The sequence below is a fragment of the Patiria miniata genome, unplaced genomic scaffold (genome assembly GCF_015706575.1).
Source record: "Patiria miniata isolate m_02_andy unplaced genomic scaffold, ASM1570657v1 HiC_scaffold_25, whole genome shotgun sequence".
NCBI classification, from domain to species: Eukaryota; Metazoa; Echinodermata; class Asteroidea; order Valvatida; family Asterinidae; genus Patiria; species Patiria miniata.
In genome coordinates this window covers 8,953,951-8,979,958 of record NW_024037064.1, presented here as the reverse complement: position 1 = coordinate 8,979,958, position 26,008 = coordinate 8,953,951, and the positions used below count along the sequence as shown (strand labels likewise).

The 26,008-nt window shown below is 38.8% G+C and overlaps 1 protein-coding gene across 1 annotated transcript; it reads right to left on the bottom strand.

The window, feature by feature from the left end:
- Window positions 1-21,740: 21,740 nt before the first annotated feature.
- On the bottom strand, window positions 21,741-25,660 carry LOC119732912 (maternal B9.10 protein-like). The gene is made up of 2 exons (XM_038206497.1): window positions 25,047-25,660; window positions 21,741-24,623 (listed from the first exon to the last, which is right to left on the bottom strand). The coding sequence occupies exons 1-2, from the start codon at window positions 25,355-25,357 to the stop codon at window positions 24,263-24,265; spliced, it is 672 nt and encodes a 223-aa protein (XP_038062425.1). The 5' UTR covers window positions 25,358-25,660; the 3' UTR covers window positions 21,741-24,262.
- Between the last annotated feature and the right edge of the window lie 348 nt (window positions 25,661-26,008).

Genomic DNA, 26,008 nt, shown 5'->3' with positions numbered 1-26,008 from the left:
TGTGTTACGGATGGTTTTCTAGCGCATCTTCTAGCCATGGAGGTCAGCTACAAGACCATTTGGAGTCGTATTCTGCACTTTTTTGACACAGACCTACGTTAAAATGTAGCTATTTCATGTAAGCGATGTCGTTACAAAGTGACATGACAAGTTGTGGGAAACTTGAAAATGGCAAGTAGCCTTGGTTATGCTAGATTTGTAAAGCTGTTGCTTAATAAGGTAAAGAGTGTTGCGAAAAATACAAAACTCGACACATTAAAGGCCCCTTCAGTATTTTACTTTTTGGCATAGGCCTATCGATAAATGCGAATTATAAACAGCCATAACTTGTCCACTTGTCCACAAGTTCAGACTAGAGTAACTAATAAATCAGGATACTTAAAGTTTGTATTGGATAGTAAAGTAGCTTACAACTGACTCTTACCTTCATCAACACAACGGATGGCTTCTTCCGGACATTGGTGAATAAGGGCGTGGAAGTGAAGTTATAGCTATCATTCTAACCATCACAGTTTCTAACGACTTATTTAATGAATGAAACACTTTGCGACTTCAGATTTTATTCAAATTGGCTTATATTTGTTTTTTAAGTAAACAAACTGTTTAAGTAAACAAACTGTGCGCAAGCTATGCTAAAGGCCAAGAGATGTTCAAACATTGTGCAACAAACGAGCTATAGCTTTAAAAAGGAAAACTCAAAGTTTGTTCCCCGTGCTATTTTCGAGTTTCATTCTGTAAAATAAATTCCTTTTTCAAATTGCTATGTTTCTAGCAACATAAAGGTTAATCACTTTTGAATGTGACATCGACAGAGAAGAATCGGCCCATTTGTAGTTATGGAATGATTACTTTACAATTTTCGAATTATTAGCTGCAAGACTATAACCTTCCGTTCTCGAGAGGCAGGCTGGTTCCCGCCAAAAAAATCAGTAATGATAATGTACAGACCGAAAGCCAGTCTGCTCGCAAAGTGCATCTGTTTGTGTCCAAAACAAAAACCTATTCTCAGAGGGTTGCAGACGTCACAAATTAGTGACGTCTAAAAGGATAAATTAGTACAAGTTGAAAATGTATTGACCATAACAGTCCTGAATCCTCCAATTTTAATGGGTTTTTCTTCACGCACCAAGGAGTTAGAGTTAACGGCAAAAAATGAAGAGCCACGGCGAACGCAACTTTAAAAAAAAAAAATAATTTGTTCAGACAATTGAACTTTGTACTTGGGAACTTTTTTTGTGCAAATTATTAAAACGTTACTGTTTAAGGTCCATGATTGTTGTTAGGATGCAAGATAACCGTTTTTTAACCTTTGCACACACCAAAACTGCTGATCCTTGGGCTGCTTGGCCTTTTCGCAATTTTGCCCGTTGACCGTTTAAGCCGATTTTCGGCTAACTTTGACAGATTTTATGTTCATGCATGCGCATAGTCAGGGACGTATAATAAAAACTCATAATGCCGAAAAGCCCTATGTTACGTATTCAAAGGTGCAGTTTTTCTGCAGTGGGATTTTCCACAAGTCTTTTCCTATGCAACACTGATATCTTACTGAGTAGTTCTGAACTTCAGCCGAGAATAACTATGAGAAGGAAAGAGAAATCGTATTTTTTTTCGCGCTGTCATTCGATTGAACATATTCCAAAGGGTCAGAATATCAAGTAATTTTTCATTAAAATGTTTAAGTTCAAAGGCAAATTACAAATATAAAGGTGCAATTTTTCTGCAGCGGGAAAGCCCGTTAACTTTGTACATGTGTTAGCCCATTGGATTTGTACACGTTTTCAAGCCACCATTTCTATAACCTGGCGATCTGGAATCGTCATCAATGTTACAGCCAAGGAAGACCCTCATACAAAAATTATGCCAAGACTATGACGTCATGATGACGTCATCACCTAATTTTTTTAATTGATTTTTGAAAATTTACGTGCATATTATGAAGTCCTCTATCTACAAAACTGTAAGTCTGATTGGGTTGAAACTTGGTATGTGGCTAGACCGGGATGTGTTATAGGTAAAAAAACCAATTAGGTGACGCCATGATGACGTCATCCGGAGATTTTATATAAATATTTGAAGTTTTTGTCCTTTTTGACATATCTCATGAACGAAACATGCAAAATTCAAAATTATTTGTGTATTTGGTCTGTTAGGTAAAAGGTATTTGCACAAAATTTTGAAAAAAAATATCTGACATCATTATGACGTCATAAAAATGCGATTTTTCAAAATATATATAAGGAAAGGTCTTGACTGTCATGAAACTTGGTGGGTAGGTAAATAATGGTACTAGTACATTTGTATATAAAAGTTTAAAGTGATGTCACGATGACGTCATCGTTTGGTTTTTATGATTTTTAGATATTTATAATTATATTCTGCTTCCACAATTGCACACTTTCTTTCATCAGATTGACATTAAACTTGGTTCAAACCAAAATCACAATGACAAAATTTGCATTGAGAAGGGTCTTAAGGATGACGTCATTGCAGGGCAAGTGACATCATTTGATAAAATTATACTTTAGGAATTATTCTAAGCGTTTTGAACAACCTTTAACTGCTTTGTAGGACTGGCTGATCTACATTTTTCATTTTGGACTTTTGGTTTCTTGTTAAATGACGAAAAACCTAGCTTCACGTGTAACACGGACACCGTTCCTGTTATACATTGAAATTGGTGACTTGTTTGTGCCATATTTCTGTTGGTTTTCATCAAAAATGTCTAACATTCATATACATGATATAAAGCTCTGAGGATACTTAACCCTAAAGGGGCCGGGGGGGCGGAATCTGCCCCCCCCCCCTGAACATTTTCCGCGATAGCCTCTTAAAAAAATTTTTCGCGACCCGAGCTGTTATGACTTTTTAGCCTCGAGCTTTGCGCATCTTTTGATACCAAAAACATAAAAATCGGACCACGGGTTGCCGCGTAGCGAAAAATTTTCCGGCGCTACGCGCCGTGAAATTTTCGCATATACGTCGTGTACACAGAGCAGAATTGCCATTCGTACATATGAATAATTAATTAGCCATAATTCCAAAACCCTTTGACCTATAGTCATGAATTTTCTTGACTATAATTTTTTGAGAGATGATCAAAATAACCCGGCCCCTTTCGGGTTAATATATCTGTTATTAATATTTTCATCATCTATGCAGAAGATAAGTTGATTTTTACCATTCATGTTTTGAGTGACAAGGACAAACCATTACCACATAAATACTGAAACTGTAAAGAATGCATAACATACTTTCTGTACAAAGATATGCATACAAATATGTATTGGTACCCTAAGGGTCAACGGACGCGTTCATTGTGCCTCAGAGGGGTTACAACAAATTCTAGCACAAAACGGCGCATGTTTCTATTACTAATGCCTGAATTTTAGAAAGTACTTTGACATTCAGTTCTTTCAGTAGAAGTAATGCATTGGTTAGAGACGTACAGAAACGAAAAAAAAATCTGCGTTTAATGTGTTTACTTCTGTTACAAACAACAATAAATTGAAGGACTGTATTTTAGATCCCCTTTCGTGTGTGGTACGATCCTACTGAAATTACCACACATGTTCTCTGGAAAGAGAGGAGTGCCATGATTGAAAAAGCCCTTCTTTCCCCTCCTCCCATCAAAGTAATTCTTACAATGTTGGAAAGAGCATTTCGTACAGTTTATTCTGCCATGCGAAATGGCTCGGTGCGATGAACAAAACGATTTTGCTGTTCGATTTAATTACCCAGACCCCGCGGAAATCGGCCAGAAAACGTGTTAACCTCCACAGAAAATCAAGATTTGTCGTGTTTATTAGCATTTTTCAACTCGAAAAGGCCCTAAATTTGTTCCGAACATGCTGTACATTAAAATTGTGATCATCTTGAAGAATGTGATTATACTTTCAAATGCTGAGCGACATGGTTAGATATCTATCAACAATTTTTTAACGGGCGATCTGAGGAATATAGGTGTGTGTTTTCGCGGCGAATTTACTGTGTTAAGCACATAATTGTTGCGAGGGCTGTTGAGCAAAATGTCCGCAACTTTTTCATTTAGCACATTTTGCATAATGTATGTACTGCAAGTCTTGATTAATTGCTTCATGCCTTTAGTCTTTTAATCCCTTGAATGCAACGCCTAATCCACCCACCCCTAACAGTCATGTGGTTGCTAAAGCCAAAGCGCGCCGGTTGTTAAGCAAAGCTAATTCGATTACGTACTTAGACGCTGTAACAGAGCAGTAAAATACGCCGGATCCGATGTTTTTAATTAAATTAAGAAAGTTTGAATAAATTTGGCAATAAGCTGTAACTTTAAGGGTATTATTTCCCCCTTGTGACAAAGGTATCCAATGTTGGCATTTGAGCAAAGTGTAGGGCACGAGTTATTGTGAGCTTTCCCATGTCAGATCACGCACTATAAATCGTTGCAAGCGAATCCGCATGTAACTTTATGCATACAGACCGCAATGGGAAATTCTATGGACCTGCACTGTACATACTGCATGCAGCATTGTGAATATTCAGGGAGTTGAAGTAATGGGTCTCCATTGGTAAACTAATAATTCGACTATCTCGGTACTTAAACTTTGATCGGACTATTGGCAGAATTCGAGGTTGGGATTTGCCAAAAATAGGGATTGACGTCATGGCACAAATAAAGAAAACAATCCCACTTTGAACCAGGTTGCAACGGTAATTTCGTTGGGTTTTAATTTAAAGATGCTATTTCAGTTTTGAAAATACCATTAATGGTCTCTAAATTGATTTTATATGATACTTCCAATATTTTCTTAAACTGTCTGTGATCATTTAAACACTTCAAATGGTCTGACAAATATTTTAAGGAGTTTTATAAAAGAGATTGTTTTCATATTGTGTCACCGCAAATTCAGTTTCCGCATGAAACAATTTGAGAAACGAAAATGGTGCCAACTATATTAGGCTACTAACAATACAGGGCGAGTAAAAAAAAGGAAACCCAAATGGCAGGACTATTTTTTAAAATGAATTTCTGCAAAAAAATGTCGGTGAAATACTGTCAATACTGGCTACTGGTAAAGCTGACCGTCAAGTCGGGAAGAAATCGTTTGAAAACTTCCCAAAATATATGTATTTATCATAATTTCTAGGAATCTACTGAAGTTGTCATTTCACGAGTAGTTGAACGCTTGTATCATCTAAGTATATTCTGAATTTCAGCTTAATCGGTTGTTGAAGACAACTTTAACTATCTCCAAGGAAAATCTCGACGAGGATTTTTTCCAACCCAACCCATGTGCATGGATTTCATGGTGCCTTAGGCGCTACGGTTGACAAATTTCGGCCCGGCAGCACAATAACGACGGGTATATTAGCATATTCATTGGCGTCACTGGCGTGACTTGGCGTGGGTCTACTTGGTATCGACCAATGGAAGCCGGCAAAAAGGGTGATATAATTGTATTAATTGATAATTCGTGAAGGAGGCTTTTATGCACATTTTTACTACGCACAATATAACGGATAGAAACTTTACTAAAAATCGTGAGGCTTGGAAAGATTGACAGATATTGCAAACACCAGTGTTACAACTTAGAAATATGCACATAGCCCGGCCTATTTTTCCTATTTCAACGAAAAGTAATGAACATATCACAACGATTTCTAGCACATAATTGGATCACTATAAGGGAAGCAAACCCTGAAAGTTGCATAAAGATACGATCTTCTAAACGGGAGTAATTAATTTTCAAAGATTCTGCCCGCCTGTGTGAACATGTCTGTGTACATGTAGTTTTATTCAAAATAAAGTGATACGGAACGCCCTTCGCAACTACATGGCTACTAAACCTAGACTCCTAGACTTCAGCACCCCACGCAACTCCGTCTTTAAACATCCTAGCTCAGCAATTGAATTATACGTATGCAGTGCGAAGCATGTATCTCAGAGGGAGGTCTTCTTTAGTTTTATTTATAAAAACGAATGGACCAAGGGTTCAATTATTATCATTATTATTATCGACAAAGCGGCTTTAAAAAAAATTCCTTACAGCCTAGAGAACACTAGATGGGACAGTCATACAACCGCGTTCCACGTGGAATTATAGTCGGACAATAATTCACAAGCTGCATGCATCGATGCGATTCTACTGCGATAGGTAAATTGCTTTTAAAAGGCTCGTAATTACACCTCTACGCAATGAGCCGGAGAAATTTCTCCATTTTAAAGAACATTAATGAAACGTTTACGTTTCAGCGTCCTTAGCTTAAATGCAACACACTTGCAATGAACACCAATACTGATCACACCCCATTAGCGTTCAAAAAAAAAATGTAAAGTGATATTAGCTGAAGTGCACAAGCATGGCCTATAATGGCAAGGAAAGTGGTCGTCGCAGACGACTTGATAGTTCATACGAAAATTATCAACTTTTTGGGCGACCGTAAGACGTACCGTGATGCTGATGGTTTAACAATAGCACGCAGCAACAATAAAAACATCACTATACCCAAAGCAATTGTATTGCATGCACTGCATAAAAGTTAAAAGATGAGCTAAATGAAGCAAAAGTACTTAAGTTTGGCGACGATGTACTTCAAATAGGCCTATTTGATTGGGTGCGAATGGATACCTCCATTATAACGAGCCTGCTTACCGACAACAACTCGTTACAAAAATGGAATCACATGAACTAAGAAATCCATCGTTCTCTCTTTTTTTTAAAGTGTGCGTACACGTTTAAGGGGACTACGGCCTTAAATCCCCGACAATAACATGTTTTGGATTGTTAACATATCTTATGTCAAAGGTCTGGGTGGAAGGAAACAAACGTATATGTCTTACCGTTCTGGAGAAAAGACAAAAAAACGGTTGTCAGTTTACATCGACCAAGTGTATCGTGTGTGAGACATAATATGCACATCACCAATACACAAATGTTGTTTCTTACATGTCCGCAGAATGCAATTCAATGTGTGGCTGGATTCGCAACTAGCATCAACAGCTCGATTTTTCGGGGAACAAGGCCCCTTGAAATTCATTCTCGCATGGTTATCGCAAGGATAACACAAAACATCCGGTTTTTAGAGGATGGTTGTGCGGACGTTTATATTTCACTTTTAAATACTCTTTCCGTTTAATATCATGTCGTTTAAAAAAATTGGGCGCATTCCAGCCCGTGACGACCTTTAAGCAACTGCGATATTTCTGAAATGTTGCGTAGACACTTACAGTTCGAAGGACAAACAAAATAGCTATAAAATGACGTCAAAATGGGCGGAGCTACGTAGGTATCGGTGTTGTTCGTACATCATTCTTCGCGTAATGATATGTAGACGTGTGAGACAACCGTCAGCTGTAAGATAATATTAATGACAAACCAATCACATGAGAGGTTGACGATCAATTTGACTGTGCCTTTGTCAAGGAGATAGCTGCGATGCTACTGAGACAGTTTCATTCCAGATTTTGGGCTGCGGTCAAAAAGACAGGTATCTGCCGTGTTTGGATACGATCTGCCCAAACGAAGTTGGCATGAAGTGATCGACTTTGTGGAGACGATAACTCAAGAACAACACAGTGCACTGAATTGAAACTTCGTTCGGTAATTGTTTGGGATATAGGACACTAATGGTTTGAAAATCGACGGGAACCATTAATAAAAAAAAATTAAATATGATTTAAGGAAATACAGTGTACTAATCGCGGAAAATTCAATTCGAATTCCCGGAGTCACTTTTTAATGGAACAAAACCAGAGCCCACTTTGTGAAGATGATAACTCCAGAAAAGCAAACTGCACCGATTTGAAATTGCGTTCTCTAATTGACTGTGATATACGAGACAATATATTTGCAATTCGACAGAAACTGCCGAAGACAACAATTAATACAACAGAAACAAAAACGACAATGTGTAAGAGCACTACCGTACATTTTACCAACATCAAATTCGTACAACAGAAGCGCTACACAAATACTGGTCACCATACCGCAACGACTTCTGTCAACGTGGATACGATCTGCCCAAACGAAGTTGGCACAAGTGATGGACATTGTGCAGACGATAACTCAAGAACAACAGTGCACTGAATTGAAATTTCGTTCAATAACTGTTTGGGATATAGGAATCAAATGGTTTGAAAATCGACGGGAACCATTAAAGAATAAATGTAATATGGTTTAAGGAAATACAGTGTACTAATCGCGAAAAATTCAACTCGAATTCGAGTCATCTTTAATGGAACAAAAATAAAGCACTCTTTGTGGAGACGATAACTCAAGAACAACACAGTGCACTGAATTGAAATTTCGTTCAAAAATTAATTGGGATATAGAACACAAATGGTTTGAAAATCGACGGGACCATTGAAGAATATATTTGATATGATTTAAGGAAATACAGTGTCCTAATCGCAAAAAATTCAATTCGAATTCCCGGAGTCACTTTTAATGGAACAAAAACAAAGCCCACTTTGTGGAGACGATAACTCCAGGAAAGCAAACTGCACTGATTTGAAATTGCGTCAGACTGTGATATACGAGACAATATATTTGAAATTCGACAGAAACCGTTGAGGACAAAAATCAATACAACAAAAACAAAAACGACAATGTGTAAGAGCACTGCCGTACAATTTACCAACATCAAATTCTTTCAACAGAGGGCGCGCTACACAAATACTGATCACCACACCGCAAAGACTTCTGTCAACGTGGATAAGATCTGCCCAAACGAAGTTGGCATGAAGTGATGGACATTGTGGAGACGAGATAACTCCAGAACAACACAGTGCACCGAATTGAATTTTCGTTCAATAACTGTTTGGGATATAGGAATCAAATGGTTTGAAAATCGACGGGAACCATTAAACAATACATTTAATATGGTTTAAGGAAATACAGTGTACTAATCGCAAAAAATTCCATTCGAATTCGAGTCACTTTTAATGGAACAAGAATAAAGCACTCTTTTTGGAGACGATAACTCAAGAACAACACAATGCACTGAATTGATATTTCGTTCAACAATTGTTTGGAATATAGGAATCAAATGGTTTGAAAATCGACGGGGACAATTAAAGAATAAATTTAATATGGTTTAAGGAAATACAGTGTACTTATCGCGAAAAAAATCAATACGAATTCTAGTCACTTTAATGGAACAAAAATAATGCACTCTTTGTGGAGACGATAACTCTAGAACAACACAGTGCACTGAATTGGAATTTCGTTTAATAATTGTTTAGGAGATAAGAATCAAATGGTTTGAAAATCGACGGGAACCATTAAAAAATAAATTTAATATGATTTAAGGAATCTAGGCTACTAATCACGAAACTTTCATCAGATCGAATTCGAGTCACTTTTAATGGAACAAAATAAAGCACTCTTTGTGGAGACGATAACTCAAGAACAACACAGTGCACTGAATTGAAACTTCGTTTAATTATTGTTTCTGATGTAGGAAACAAATGGTTTGAAAATCAACGGGAACCATTAAAGAATAAATTTAATATGAATTAAGGAAATACAGTGTACCGTTATCGCCGAAAATTCAATTCGAATTCCCGTATCTGAGTCTTTTTTAATGGAACAAAAATAAAGCACTCTTTGTGGAGACGATAACTCCAGAACAACACGGGGGGGGGGTGTTCCTCTATGAAAAAAATTGGTCTTGTCAACAGGTTTGTTCCACTATTCATGTAAAAAACAAAATCACACGAATACACGTATACGTGTACATATTATGTGCAGTGACGAGACCAAGGGAATTTCGTTTTACCTGATTTGATTTAATAGCGCCCTCTCGTGGTGTGAGGTGTCGCGCACCGTGCACGGGAAACGTGACTTGTTCGCCTTGTGAGTGGCGTGTTGACAATTATTTTAATAAATTCTCGGACAAGCGCAGATTAAAATCGCAAAGGGTTTTTGCTTTGTTTGTTTATATCAATTTTGCGTATAAGTCCGTTTATTGATTTATTATTTTTTTTTTATGACTGTATTGTGCATTTGACCATATTTTAAATTGAATTTGCGCACTACAAATTAATAAATTATTATTATTATTATATGAGATCAGTTTTTTTATTCGTAAATACTGGACAAATAATTATGTAGGCTAAATTGGCGAAAGTTTTATGCTAGACTATAACGTTGTAGGGGAACTTCCTCAAAATATACAAACTGAGTACATAATAGGCATGTAGTGTATTTCATTGAGCTTTTGTTTTTTTTAGCTCTAGATTGAATACGCGAAATGACATGACTTTTGGGGTTCAGGGTCATTCCACCGAGCAGTGTTGAACATAGTTGGCAATGTGCCAATTACAGCCAAAGCACAAGGATCGGAGGAGGAAGTGTTCCCTAAATAAATCTCAATAAGCCACCAAACTGAATACCAATTATAAAAGCAGTGTAGCGCGTGCTAAAATATTCCGCTTAGCTTAAAGGTATAGGATATATAGCATTTGTCATTTGTGCATTTTTTGTGTCGTTTGAAGTAATTTAAGTGCTAAAAGTCTAAAGACGGATACTTTTACGGGCTATTCAGAATAGCCACTGTTTAAAAATGTAATATTAATTTTTTTAATCGAAGTTTTGTCAAAATTGTTTTGAGCATCCCCAAACACCTCAAATCTCATTTTTTTAAAATGTTGAATATCCTATACACTGAGCTGCAGTACAAAGTAATGCTTCAAATGAAACAGATATTTTTATTTAGGTAAATGCTCCCAGCAGGAGTTTTCAATTGCTTTTCCCGGCCAGGTTTCCTGAAGCCGCGACGGCCGTCGTCGGTTACTTGTTGGATAGCTGCAAATGATATACTCTATACCTTCAATTCACGGAACTTTTCTGTGATTGGGTTCACACGCTTGCGGCAACGCGAGATTTTTACTGTGACAGTTTAAAGGTCACAATAGCGTCGTTGGGTTTTCCCCGCAATCGGTAACTCAACCTTGCGCAACTCGTCAACAATTTCCCCCGCTATATAGATACACATATAAATGTTATATATCCGCCATTTAGTGTTTGTACTGCACTTTTATTGTGACTGTTAATGAAACAATTCATACTTGTTCCAACACAAGGAAAGAAAAGTAGCAAATTTATCAAACAATGATTAATCAATTAATTGATCTATATAAAGCTTGCCCATAGTTTTCTTCCATACAATGGTGCATGAAGAGAATTAATTGATATTACATCACCCAATTTTCAAGCCTAGTACTCCATACGCTGAAGTAAAGCAAAATGGTAACAATCAATTTAATCTCTAGCATTGCAATTTCTTGGGTATGTTCATGTTAAGTTGTTCCATGCATGTACCGAGTTTCATAATTTTTCGTCATTCGATGACCGAGATCTGAGGGGGACCACTGTGAGATGGTCAAAATAACCCGGCCCCTTTAGGATTAAATGTTAGCCTTAGACACAATGTTTTATGCATTGCACCCCATGGATATTTATTCAAGGGTGGGTAAAAAAAAATAAAAATTGTTGCTTATTAAGCAATAATTCTGTTTACAGAAAACATCGACCTCAATCAACAGAAGACAAAAAATGCTCACCCAGCAATATGGTGGGCTATTTTGAAATTATTGCAAATCAATATTTGCCAGCTGACAATCAACAATAAAATTGCCAAGCATGCACATTTTGATGAAAATTTTTTTACTGATGACACTGCCGTTGCAGTAGAACCATTGTATTTTGAGATAGTGAACAGATTGGCAAATTGCCAATACAACATCTTTCTTTCGTTATGACTTCATTATTAACTGGCAAGAATAGTCGTTTGCACTGAGGACTGAACTATGAAAATTCATCCGCGATAGAAATGAACGCCGTGGCTTGCAAATTTTCTGGAATGTTCTTCGCCTTACATGCAAACACTGACAGAGATGTCATCAGCAAAATTATCAACAAGTGTGACATCGTTTCTTTTTTTTCTGCTGGTAGTTTCATGAAGCCTCTAATTAAGATTATTGTTCCAGAAATTTCTGCTACACTACAGCATGCTGCTTCGTATACGTGTTGCAAACTGGTATTCATACACTGTGTTAATTTCCATCGCAACTTCAGCTGTTTTCAACGGAGATTGAGTTTAGGGATAGTTACCAAAACCATCAAATAAACATCGGACTAAGGGCAAGACTTCTGGTAGCAAAATTGACTAGATTTTTTTATGGGGGCGGGGGGAGACACAGGTCGCTCCCTATTCGAAATGAATGCAAGAGTGGGGAGGGGCCCTGAATAACACGCAATGAAGATTAAAACAAAAAGCAAGCTTGCTATAACCATGGAGCTATAAACACATATAGCACATTTTATAGCCCAATGATGCTATAACGAGGAATATTGGTTTTATTCATATAGGCCTAGGCATAATACCTTTTTAGTAGAAATCAACTGAGATAGAAGTTTCCAGAAATTTGTTGGAGTCAATGCTGTGTTTATCACCAGAGAATGCGTGACAGGTGACAATCTAACCTTTTAACTTCAAACAATACCAATGTTTGTCTTTGAAGTCCAAAGTTCGGAGCTTAAAACAACTATATGATGCCCAAAAAGTTGTACACAAAAAATATTGCTATACTTTTTCGTTGTTGCTAATAGGGCCTACGTGTTTTTGAAAAAGAAAAAACAGTGCAAAAGTGTACAAATTCAACTATGCATTCCCCATGCCTTTTTCGAGTTTTATCCCTAAAAATAGATCCCATTTTCCAAATTGCTATTTTTCTTCCGTGATGGTAAAATATTAATATTCAAACAATTTATCCTTCTCCTGGATTACAGAATGTTCCGAGTAAATAAAAAAATTGCCACTCATCTGTCCGCAGTCTCCGCTAATATTATATCTCCCCTCATTATTATTTTTCAGTGTTCCGATCCCTATTGTCCATCAACAGTTCGCAATAAAAACATGTTTACCAGATGTGGGCCTTGTTAATGACGATAAGCGCATTACACTCATCGCGTATACGGTGATTAAGCCACTTGCAAAGATCATTACGAAGTCACTTACAACGTGGCCACGCCAATGTTTGTCATCGATTAGGCCTATACAGTCCCAACGCGCGGCCTTGCCTTAGTCAGAACACTTCTGAGCCTACATGTAGCCATTATTTTTTGCTGGTATAACAGATCACCCTAGTGTCCACTTTGTATCTTCATTGTATCTCAATGAGACCCAAAAATTTTCCGGGACCCCATATACCCAAAACCTACACCCCAGTAAACTTACTTATGATAACTGGGATCAGCTGTATAACAGTCAGCCTGGGTTAATCATGATTCTTCCGATGATGGGTACTTTCCTCGCCTTGTGAATGTAAATTGGGTTTTCAGTTCCTATCTCATTCCGTGGGTTGTCCCCAGAAAATCTTCTGGGCTTTTCCTCCCACCTCTAAAACTGTAATTTCTTCTCATTGTCTTCTCTCTAAGTTGGTGTGATGTTTCCCCTGGGATGCTTTCCCGGCTATAATATACGGATACAGTACATATATCATCAACCAGAGCTGCACTCTAAAAACAACGCAGTCTAAATATAGACTGGCCATTTTTCCTAGTTTTTGAAAATTGACTAGGAATTTAGCTAAACATGCAAAGTTTCAGACCATGGCTAGAAAAAGTAGTTGGGTTCGACTCCAATTTCAGTTATTTGCATAACTATTTTTTTCCAAAGTCAATAATACTGGAAAAATCTAGTCAGATTGACTGATTTTCAGTTTCACCCAGCTGACCCTGGATAGCTAGTTAAATTTAACTGGTTTCTAGTCAAATCTGACTAATGCTATTTTAGAGTGTGGTAGTTGCATCCCGAACCCGTCAATCATTCGGTAATTTTGGCAGACTTTATGATTACTAGGTTGCAATCTTAAAATGTTCATGTTACATGTATATATGTCACAATTAATCCACGATTCATGCAATTTCTGACACCAGGTTTCACATTACATTTTAGCAACCTGTTTGTTTATATGGTTTTCTCCGTTAAACCAATATTTTTTTGGTAACTCAGTTTATTTATCTTTGGAGAAAACCAAATACCACTGTTGCAATACTTTTGTAACTTCAAGGTTTCCCCGTAGAACACTTTGGCATGGTTCCAATGAACTCTGAAGGGGCGAACCCGAAAGTGACGTCACGTACGCATTGTTGCAACACCGTGTGTGCCAAATAACTGTGCTGACCTCTGGTGACGTCAGTGGTGGTAAGGTCAACCATTCACTATTGTTATTGTTTCGTGTACCGTTCGATGAAATAGGCGGGTATAGTTGATGAATGAATGCTTGTTGACTTTATTATTAGCACAGCCTGTATTTTTTTTGTAGGTCCATGGTCTGTTTAGTGTTAGGCCATGGTTAGGCCTACAGCTAGTATATGGACATATTACGTTGTATGTATTATCATGGAGCTATAAAAAGGAGCTCCATATGGTATTATGTACATGTACATTCATATAAGATTTGAGGCTTTGCATGGTGGGGTATCGGTATCGTTTCGGTTTGCGGTAACACCATGTGGTAATAACTACTGCTTAGAAGATATTAGTTCCGAGAAGAACTTGTCCTGCTTATTATCAACTTTGCTAAGTAGTTTCCTGCTGTAAGTTCTAAACGAACTTGTCTTTGGTCTCAACGTTTCGACTAGCCTGCTCTAGTCATCGTCAGGAGACTGCTGACATCGTCAGGAGACTGCAGTCTCCTGACGATGACTAGAGCAGGCTAGTCGAAACGTTGAGACCAAAGACAAGTTCGTTTAGAACTTACAGCAGGACTGTTCTTAACAGAACAAAAACTACTTAGCAAAGTTGATAATAAGCAGGACAAGTTCTTCTCAGAACTAATATCTTCTAAGCAGTAGTTATTACCACATGGTGTTACCGCAAACCGAAACGATGTACATTCATGTACACTTTAAATATAGTATTTCCTTTCCCGATTGGGTGATGGGAGTATTTTGAATATCAAGAACCGTGAAAACTCTCATGGGCAGTTCGGATGTTTTTATCAGTACATTTTAATTATTCTATCATTGTTTAATCCCTCCCCTTTTTAAGGGGGGGTGTTGTTATTATTTCTCGACATTTAGGTTTTAAATGTTCCATGCATGATGTATCGATCGATGCATGCAATATAATGGTTTGGCAAGCGTCCCATTTTTCAATGTCCCTTTCACTAAGACGAAATAGTAACATCGTTCATTATGTGACACAATGAGGAAATATGGAAATACATTATGACATGTGGTTTGTTTAGTTTGACAAGTGCATTGTCAAGAAAGCAGCGCGCATAAACCCTAATTAAGCTTGGTTGAATTTTGATCATCCTTACTTTCACCATGGAGCAATAGCTCCATGCTTTCACCCTTGCTCTATGCTTTCACTACAACCTCGCTAACTTGCGGGTACCTGTAAATCACGTTATAAATACATTGTCAGTAATCGCACTCGAAAGTGAATGCAAACGAATGGGCCAGTCGATGCTCGCGTTTCACTTCGGCACACATCACGTATCATCACGCGCTTTCATGAAAGCGCAAGCGGAAATTTCGGCAGCACGTCTGCCGGCTTTCCTCCCCCAAATATCCTGGCATCATGGACGAGTGTCAGATTTAGTTCCCGGAGACGGAAATAACTCGGGCTTTCAGAGCAATTACTGTCATATACGTCAGTGAAAGAAATAAATGTATTGTTTGTCAAAGTGAACTGTTTCATTGTTCAAGGAACTTTTTTCTTTCAGACCTATTTTCTTTCTCTTACCTCCTATTGATGACCGAGACAATAATGGTCGGTGGAATCTCCAAAACCTCTCAAAGACTCAAGCCCTACAAGAAAATGAAGACAAAGCAAAGATGAAAGAGTTATAATAATCATTTAACGATGTTAACTTGGCCTTGTTAAAAGTACACAGCACCCCATCCCCACCCCCACCCCCCCCCCCCAAAAAAAGAACGAAGCCATGCCCCTTCGACGTTTCCCTGTACTTTTTGTGGCCACTATGGGTCATTTTGACCGCAGCCATAACATCAATCGTCAAGTTGAACAAGCAAAAGAAAGGCACGACCTTCGTACATGTGACCCGACACGTACGGCATCATAACAGCACGGACAACAGCCCAACGGCCAGGGCCACGGCAGTAAACGTGACCACGGGATAATTCAGCCCATTCATTAAATTGTATCAACATTAATTTCCCAGTAAAAGAAGGGCATGGGCGTGGTTAAGTAACGAGATGGAGAGGGGGCATGGTCAGTCAGACCGTGGAATTCAGCAAGGGCGGATCCAGAGCACAATTTTTTTGGGAGGGGGCCCAAAAAAATGGTCACCGTAAAGTGGGTCAAAAAAATAATCGTCGTGGGCTTCAGGGCCCGGTTAAGGGCCCCGAATGTTTTTTTTTTTGGATTCTAGATGCTCTGTGGTGCAATATGAGGCAATTTCTGACCACTTTAATGAATCTTTTTTTTATTGCGACGTCAAAAAAAAAAGGTTCTTTTTGGGGGGGGGGGGGGGGGGGGCATGGCCCCCGTTGCCCCACCCGGATCCGCCCTTTGGATTCAGACAAGAATATTCTTCAAGGCACTTGGGAATGGGGCCGTGCCATGGTAAACAGTGAGAGTTGGCGGCCATAACGGGTCAGTGTTGAAGTCGAGTAAATAAAAATATCACAAGTCCCACAAGTCAATCACAAGTCATCCTGTCCCGAGTGTATAAAGTTAACTGTGACAAAGGAATCATATTATCATTTATCCTCTTATACTTGTGCCAGCTGGACTTTCGGGGGACAACGGACTCGTCTTGAACACTGTCACGGGTCAACTTGAAGGAATTTAGAGACTTCGCAGCATGCAAGATCTGCTTTCATTTAGCATCCCACAGGCAAAGATGGTCTCTCAATTACTGCTCCGTCCGTTCCTCGAACACTCGAGGATGCCGATGATGAACACGACCCCTCACTGAGAACATAATAGAGCAAGGAAACAGCTAGCTGGAGGCTGGGCCGAGGTCAACGCGGGAAATAACTTGTGCATTTCTTGGAAACTGAAATCGTTGGAAACAGAGTGGCCTTATCAGCTTCAGAATTAAGCTCTATACAGAAGGCGATATAGCCATCACTGACCAATTTTCAAGACAAAAATAATGATTGCCCCAAAACACAAGTCACTGTTTTCTTGGACACTGTTGGAAACAGAGTGGCCTTATCATCAGCTTCAGAATTAAGCTCTATACAGAAGGCGACATCATGGTCATCACTGACCAAAGTACGAGACAAAAATAATGATTGCCCCAAAACACAAGTCAGTGTTGTGTAGTCTAGTCCATCACAAGTCCGGTCACAAAGTTAATCCATTCAAGAGTTTCGTCACATGTACACAATGTATATGTACATGTACACAATGTACATGTATATGTACATGTACATGTACAACCATAGAGCAAGACGTACAGGGGATGCTTTTGCAATTGTTGAGTCTAGTAGTAGCTTGTGAGATGACTTGTGAATCAATGACTTTGACTTGACACTCATTTTGAGATGGGCATGTTGGAACTCCTCAAGACTAACACCACCTTGTGCGTAGTAGCCATCTTAGAGGGCAATGCCTTTGTTCTTGCTTGTATATGCAGGAGTGTGCTCAAATTTGTATCCTTGTGAAGACACACACACACTAGGGAACAAAACATTGTAAAGGTCTCCACAAGGCAATTTTTATAGATGAATAGGTCTCCACAAGGTTTTCACGAAAAAGATATATGGATTTTACTCAAAAACAAGGAATTTCCAAGGTGGGTTGATGTGTCGCAAATGGAAGAGTTTTAGAAAAGGGATATTAAGTCCGAATTTCAGCCAAGGAAATTCTGGTTAAAATAAGTGCATTTTGAAACTTCACTTTCAAAATTGAAAACTTTACTACACAAGAACAAAGAAATGTCTCCACAAGGATACAAATGTGGGTGTGGGTGAACCTTTTGTGCATTCACTGTTATACTGAATTGAATTATCAAAAGATGCCTTCTCAGGTGGCCGCTAAGCATCTGTTGTGACGGCTCCGACCGTATTATACAACGCTTGACGCTGCAGAAATCAACTTTACAAGGATTGAGATACTGTGCAGATTTGGAGCATCGACAATCACACCACTGACATGACAAGCTTAAAGGGAATGTACATCATTGGCTTTTGCTGCAATTTTCAGAAATAAATGGATTTGGAGGATTAGTATGTTATATAAAATATTGTTAAACTGACTTGTTTCATGTTTTGGGCTTGTAGATGCTGGAAAAACCAAGAAAACCTATCATGTTCTTGTAGTCTGGTTCCCTGACCTAACTTAAGATGAAACGAAGCAATTAATACACTTTGGGGAATTGTAAGGTTAGAGAATCAGTCTAGCAGGCTTGTACCCCTTCACAGGTGTGTGATCAATTGCAAAGAAAAGTCAGAATAACTAAATATGAAAAATTAACAACAGTTTTTGAAAAAAAGCCAGTTTTCTCCAACGCTGGTCGGCCGACCAGCGTTGGAAAAATACAGTTTTTCTTGAAAATGTCAGCCCACCAGGAGCCACGATTTTAAAGGATGCTTTAGACTGTCAGTCCCTAACAATTCACTAAGGTATTTCGTGGTAATTTTATCATTTCGTTTTTTGATGTTTGCAAATGTTGTATTTTCCCTTTAAAGGGAATGTACATCATTGGCTTTTGCTGTAATTTTCAGAAATGAACTATTTGAGAGGTTAGTATAATAGATCAAATATTGTTACACTGACATTTTTGAAGTTTTGTGTTCGAAAAGGTTGGAAAACCAAGAAAAACAAAAATGTTCAAGTACTCTGGTTCCCTGACTCCACAAAAGATCAAATGGATCAATTTATAGATGATGGAAAATTGTAAGGCAAGGGAACCAGTCTAGCTGGCCTACACCCGTTCATGAACATGTACTGACCAATAGCAAACAAAATTTGGACTGAAAAAATGGTAAATTTGGAGCAGTAATTGAAAAATAGTTAGGTTTTTCCAACGCTGGTCGGCCGACCACGGTTGGAAATGTTTACAAAAACACCATTTTCTTGGAAATGACTTCACACCAGGTGCCATTACTTTACAAGATGCTTGAGACTGTCAGTTACCAACATCCTAGTAAGGTATTTCGTAAAAAAAACTTGGTAGTTTTATTTTTCGATGTTTACGAATGTTGTATATTTCCTTTAAGCACAAGTTTTCAAGTGCAAACACAATAGACCCTACCATGGATACTGTCGCAGACAACGTAATCTGGAAAAACAGTTTACAACGGGATCCGGAAAAAACTGTATTCATGGCAGCCAACAAACTCCATGTCTGCTATCACCATTTTCAAAAGATTCTTTAAAGTTTTCTTAAATTTGGGAAAGCTTATTTGGGTGTGATTTATTTAATTTCTTTATTTAAATAAATCTCACCCAGTTACAATGATGTATATTCAGTATCATTAATGACACGTGCCGGGGCCATCACATTTTTTTTTCAAAGAACAGTGGAAAACCGCAGAGTTGCACGACCTTAATGGGAAAACCTCCAGCTGCGGAGGTGGAAATATGAAACTCGAGCCACAATTTTGATTCCAAGTAAATACATGTATACCGTCAATGTTGATGTATCAGAGTCATGATCGGGTTGGAAGGTCACACGCACGCTCACGTGACCTCTCCCAATAAACTCTAGTTTCCCCTCCAAGAAAGCAAGGAACTTCTCAATTATCACAACCTTGCATCGTTGGCAAATCTCCCAAGTCCCAACCCCAGGTCAGTGCCAAATAGGCCCTTCAGTAGACTCTCGTTAATACAAACCTGCACTCTAAATTCCAAAGAGTGAAAATTCACTCCATTCGAGTGAAGATTCACCCCCACAGTTGGAATCTAGGGACAAGACGTTTTAGAGTGAAAGTTCTTCAATCGAATCGAGTTTTCACCCGAGCTTCGACTGAAGTGGCTCTTTTTTTCCAGACTAATGTATTTCAATCGAAAATGAGACTGATTTTCACTCTAAAACGTCTAGTCCCTAATTTCACTCTTTGGAATTTAGAGAGCAGCCGGACCTTGCAAAAAGTGTTTGTTACATCAGAATTTTGTATGTTTGTTACATCAGAATTTTGTATTAGAGGTGCGTCGCGTCGGTACGGTCCATTCATTGTACACATAAATAGTCAGGCAGATTGGTGCACAATATGATGGAATTGTTAATTTGATGATAAAAGCATGAAATTTGGCACGCAGTCGGTGTACATGTACATGTATATGGGAAAGACACTTGGCTATAGGGCCATCGCAGATTTGTCCTTTGAAAACAATATCACAACATGTAATGGCCGCCATTTGGAAAAATTTGAAAATTGCCTGTCATCCTATGATATTTTTTTCAAAGGACAAATGTGCGATGGCCCTATACCCAAATATCTTTCCCATGACATACTCTGACTGTGTGCCCTATTTCTTGCCTCTATCATCAAATGAACAATCTTTAATCACCAATCTGCTGTGTAAAAATGCACAGTCGGGGCCAAGGCGTTATGTTCACTATAACCAGAATTTCAACAGAGTTTGTATTTAACGAGTGTAAACTGTATCTTGGCCACAACTGTACTGGCCTTGACGTGCAGGCGGTCACATGATACTCAGTGGCAATTTCAGGGGAAAATGTATTATTATCACGGCTTTATTTGGGGAATTTTAGAGAAATATGCGGTTATTTTAGGTCCGCTGTGATCTGATCAATTTCCGAGAAAATTCAAACTCTATTTGGCACATAATTAAGGAGTGACAAAAAATACGAGATAACGATGCAGCACCCTTTTTTGTGCGGTGGGCTGGGGCCGCCCCTATCCATCTTATTAAAAACACCATAACTACAAAATGGGGCCAACTTAGTGTATTTTTTTCATGCACAGTCGACTCTTGTTAATGCAATCACTGACACTGTTAATACAAAATTCTGATCATAACAAACATTTGGCTATACTAGGTCCGGCCGACTTTGTATTAATGAGAGTTGACTGTACAAACATGTACCATGACACAGGGTTTGCCCCGGTGTTTCTGGCCTCCTGTATAAACTCCCACGTGGAGTATTTAGGAGAAGAACCAACCAAGAACCAAGAACATGTAGTGATGTACTGTACATGTACAGTACATATGTACATGTATAACAATCATGACTGGACTAGTCTTGAAAGTAGCAACACGGATAAGAAAATCCAGATACATGTAGCTATATCACTATCAGCTTCGGTCCAAGAATTGGGCCACGGTCACAAAGGAGCAATGCTCAAAGCGATTTTTGGCAAGGTATGCACATCTAGAGGTGGAAAATGTGTGATAGCTTTGCAGTGTGAGCGGTGGCAGTTTTTTGGGTGCTATCACTTTCAATTTTTGCAACGCTATCACATATTTTCCAACTACAATGTACAGGGGTGCATACCTTGCCAAAAATCACCATGAGCATCATTCCCGTCATTTGATACCGACCAAACCCCCAGGCTGATGGCCTATACAGTCATGTACAATCTTTGTAGATGCACTTGATAGAAACAAAAAACTAATGTGGGGTGTTTTTATGCTCTGTTTTTTAACAGTGAGTAGGGGCATAACACGTAGGTAAAACGGCGCCATCTTGGTCTGGTACCAAAGGTTCAAATAGATCTCTGCAGTCTCCACTTCGATGTTCGAAACTCCAGTTGCCATGTGAAAAATACCTTGAAAGGAATCAAGCCACTATTTGCGCCACATTTTTCATTCATGAACTTTTAACTATTTATTTTGTTTTTCTGTACACAGTTAACAAATAATGTTGCATTTTCTGTCTTCTATACAAACTGTAAAAAGTTACAAACAGTCGAGGTGAAATCTCTTTTATATAAAAAGGCCAAAAAAGCAGTAAGGCCCGGAACAATTTGTGTTGTAATGAACTGATTATAACACCAGTACTGCTAGTCTGTATGGTGTGTGTATGTGATGAAACAATTCATAAAAATTTGGTCTTCTCTAACTACCGAGGAAAGAACAGGAAGTTTTAATTTTGGAAACAAAGAGTAAAAATAGAAAGAAAAACAGTCGCCTGGAATTCAACAAAGTTAATTGACAAGCAGACGACTGTTTTAGGTTCATGGTGAGGTAAATCCTGGTCAAAAAGAGTCAAATTTGAAAGAAAAAAAAATAATATATGCTATCGAATTTGGGAATATGAAGATGATAAGCAGGTTTTCTTACATACATTGTAAAAATACAATATTGTTTGCATGTACGCCAAAAATATTGTCAATCTTTTTTTTTTTTTCATTTTTGTGTGCTGAATTCAATTTGGTCAACAAAATACATTTTTAAAGAGGTATTTCAGTTCTTCAGAAATCCTGTACACCATGAAGTCACATTCCCAAGGTCTTTGCTAAAAATAAATGAAATGATAAAAAGCAAAACTTATCGTCAAAACCAAAATAATAAAATATTAGCCAAAGTTAAAAATATGAAAATCAATTTCAGAACCAAGATCTTAAAAATGTTTGCTGCAGTAATTACTGTCAATAGTTTCTTAATTTGTCATTTTTTTTATTATTTTTTTTTCTTCTTCCACATTTTCCTTGCAAAATGAAAACAAAACAATCACAATATACATAATGCTCAGCATATAAAATTCATATTGCACGAATGATGTCGCTTAAGAAACTCACTGTACAGAAAAGTTTGGTTACTGTTAAAAATATTGTGACCTCTACAAAAGCAAATACTGTTCAACTGACCTCTGAACTTTGACATGGAGGGAATAATGCATAGCTGACGTGTACAACGACACACAAATGCGAAGAGCAATCTAGAGTTAAGTTCATGATACACAGTCAACTCTCGTTAATACAAACTAGCCACATTGTTTGTTATATCAGATTTTTTTGTATTAAGAGGAACATCAGTCCCATTCATTGTGCACATAAATGCACATAAGGTACCAAGGCTTTATGTTTGTTACAACCACAACTTGTATTAACAGTGTTTGTACTAACGAGAGTTGACTATACTGCTAACCACCAGCTTCTGGTCATGGAAAGGTTTTGGTTGGGAAAAAGACAACTTACAGTACTAGTTAACACTGTTGTTGTTTTACTGATGTTTGGAGCTTTTTTCTGTTCAATTGTTTAATTTTAGCCTAGAGAGCACCGGTATATTGGGTTTTTTTAATGCAATTGTTTAAGATTAGCAGAACCATGAAAACTGAGGCCTTAAATAGCCGCAAGGATATCGTCTTGTCAACTGAACATATAGCGAAATGATCCATCACTGTTTTTGTTGAATAAGTGCGGAAGTTACAATCGGCTTACTTGTTAAGCGCACGACTAAGTGAGGTCTTGAAATCTGCCTGGTTTTTAGCGAAGCCTACCTATGAGTTTAAGTGCCCGGTTAACGCAATAAGGAAGCTGGCCAATTCAATTTGACTTACAATTAATCCGAGTAAGAAAAAAGTTACAGGGCGTGGGACAGTTTGGAAGATGAGTCACACTGTCCCCTGGGTGGATTTACGGCCGTTTCATGCCTGAAAACCAAGGAGAGGTATGAGAGGAGAAACCTGCTTCGTTATTGCGTTAAATGGAGGAAATCCGCACTGGGTCCACTGCAAATAGTTTTCAGGTTGCTGAAGGGTTTGAAGTTTCCGGGAAAGTTGTGTTATTGTGGAGAAAAAAAAAATTGCTGGCATCACTTTTCTTAAGTGCGGATGCAAGATGCTAAACGGTGTTTCTGAACCATATGGTAGCAATCATGCTTTTTTTTTTTAAGAACACATAAAATTCAGTTGACAAGACGTTTTCAAACATCACATCGATTTTTTTTTGGCTGGGATGAGTTATTTCCGTGCCGTTATCAATGTTCCATATGACTATCTGTGCATGATCAGCATTATGAGAATAAGAGCAATGTAACAGGAATGTTAGGTATGCCCTTCCTTTTGTTATGCTGTCCAAGTGTCGTTAACTGAAAACATACATCATATATTAAAAATGCAAGTTACAAAACATATGATATATATTATGTACATCACCTAGAGCACCACTTTGAGTGTAGACGTAGAAAAATGCATTGCATTGTCAAAACAGCAATCAAACCCGTTTTTGACTTTGGCAAAGATCACAGACGAAAATGGCTACATTAAAAATCACAATAATTCCATGAAAGAAAGTTTTTATAAAAAAACAAAAACATCTTAATAAGATTTCCATTTGGCGTTTTTCTTTTTCTTTTCGAGTTTGTCAGCGGAGGGAAGGGGTTACGCCTTGGCCGCTAGGGCCTTGTTGACCCAGCGGTACTGGTTGTGGGGGCCCGAGAGGGCGGGCCAGTCTTGCTCCGTGTTGATGGCATTTCGGACCAGGTTGTACTTGGTCCGGTTTCGCCGCCCCCTTCGATGGGTGGTGAACACTCCCATGGCGTTGTCATTGACTGCCGTGCTGGCGTTTTGCGAGAGTACATCCGAGATGGAATCGATGACAGTCTTTGGGTTGGCGTTCAAGTCCACATTGCCATTGTCGTCGCTGCTTTGCGACGTTGGGGCCTCGTTATCGTTCACTTGTGTTGGCTGTTGCTTCTTGGGGAAGGACGCAATCGGGCAGATAGTGCCTTTCTCTCCAAACCTGCAACACAAAAGGGGTGAACAAATATTTAATGACTTTGTCTTTGTTGGGCTGCTTGATTTTAGGCAAGAAAACAAAATTTCCTTCATTATATTTTTTAAGTTGAAAGAATTGTCCCCTGTCTGCCTGTGAAAATTTAGTTTTGGTTTTAAGTATTTTTTTTTCCCTTCTAAAATCATATTTGGTTTTGGGAAAATGTCTGGGTGACTGTGGGTCAACAACAGAATAACAGTTGATGTCAATGACTTTTTCGCGCCATGAAAACAACGACTCCCGAAGTGGCATACATCAGTGCATTCATTAGTCATGCAGCGGACCCTTTGTGACAACACAATACAAGAATAGATCCATTGTTTACGATGCCTTCACGAATGGATTTTGGTTCAGAAAGAACTCCCCCGCCCTGAATAACCGTCCACGTACCTGCAGACAACTTCAAGCGGGTCCACCCATAATGTGAAGTCCGCTGGGAGGTTCATTTTGTCGTAGTCAAGACCGCTTTTCTTGGCTGCACGAACCACCACCGTGTCCCTGGGTTCGTCGTGGGCGATACGGATGCACCGAAACGCCTGGCCTTTGCTCGGCTGGTCCTCGTACCAGTGGTTCCGAAACTTCTCGATCAAACATGCCACTAAATTCTCGGAGAATTCCGCCATCTGTTCTGTCGAGAAGTTACGTCTCAGGTTGATGAGGCGGGCCAGAAAGACCACGGCTGCGGCAATTTCGTCCTTCATGGTTGTCAAATTTACGACGAAGTGAGAAGTTGTGGAGATGCGTTGTTGCTTTGTTCGACGACCGCACAAATATTGCGAAATTTGTGGTTAAAATATTCCCGCTTCCTGGTACAGTTACACTGGTGAACGCTCCTTTACTAGAATCGTTACCTTTGGAATACCATCCACTCCGAACACGTTATAAATAGGGGGTACAAAATGTGATATTTCAACACTGAAAAAATCCCCTGTCCCAGTTTTTCTTGCATCGGTCTCCGTTGTTGTTGTGTTCCCAGCTGCGAATGCTAAAAAGCAACGCCAGCGAATATTCTTATAGAGCGGTGACGTCACGTTCGACCCCCACCGCAAGCCAATCAGGTGTGTGGGATTCTGCGTAACCATGCCGCGTCACGTAAATAATTTCCAGGACGTCAGATCCGCCCCTGCCATATATGGCGAGGCCTTGCCATATAAGGGGCATTAGTAAACAACTATTTTTAGCCCGAACAATGTAACAATGGAGTATTTGAGGCTGCGCGTGACGCATCATAATAACAACAACACATTTCATGGACGCGAGCCAACTTTTTGTTCGCGGACGAAGGCGAGCAGTTGGGAGGGCGCGCTTGCAAAAACGGCCAGAAAGTTTCCCCGCGCGCGCCAAAGAAGGCA

Excerpts from the sequence above, each read along its gene's own strand:
- LOC119732912 (XM_038206497.1), bottom strand. The coding sequence starts at position 25,357 with ATGAAGGACGAAATTGCCGCAGCCGTGGTCTTTCTGGCCCGCCTCATC. Across the intron at positions 24,624-25,046 it reads CCGCTTGAAGTTGTCTGCAG|GTTTGGAGAGAAAGGCACTA; the intron begins GTACGTGGACGG and ends TTTGTGTTGCAG.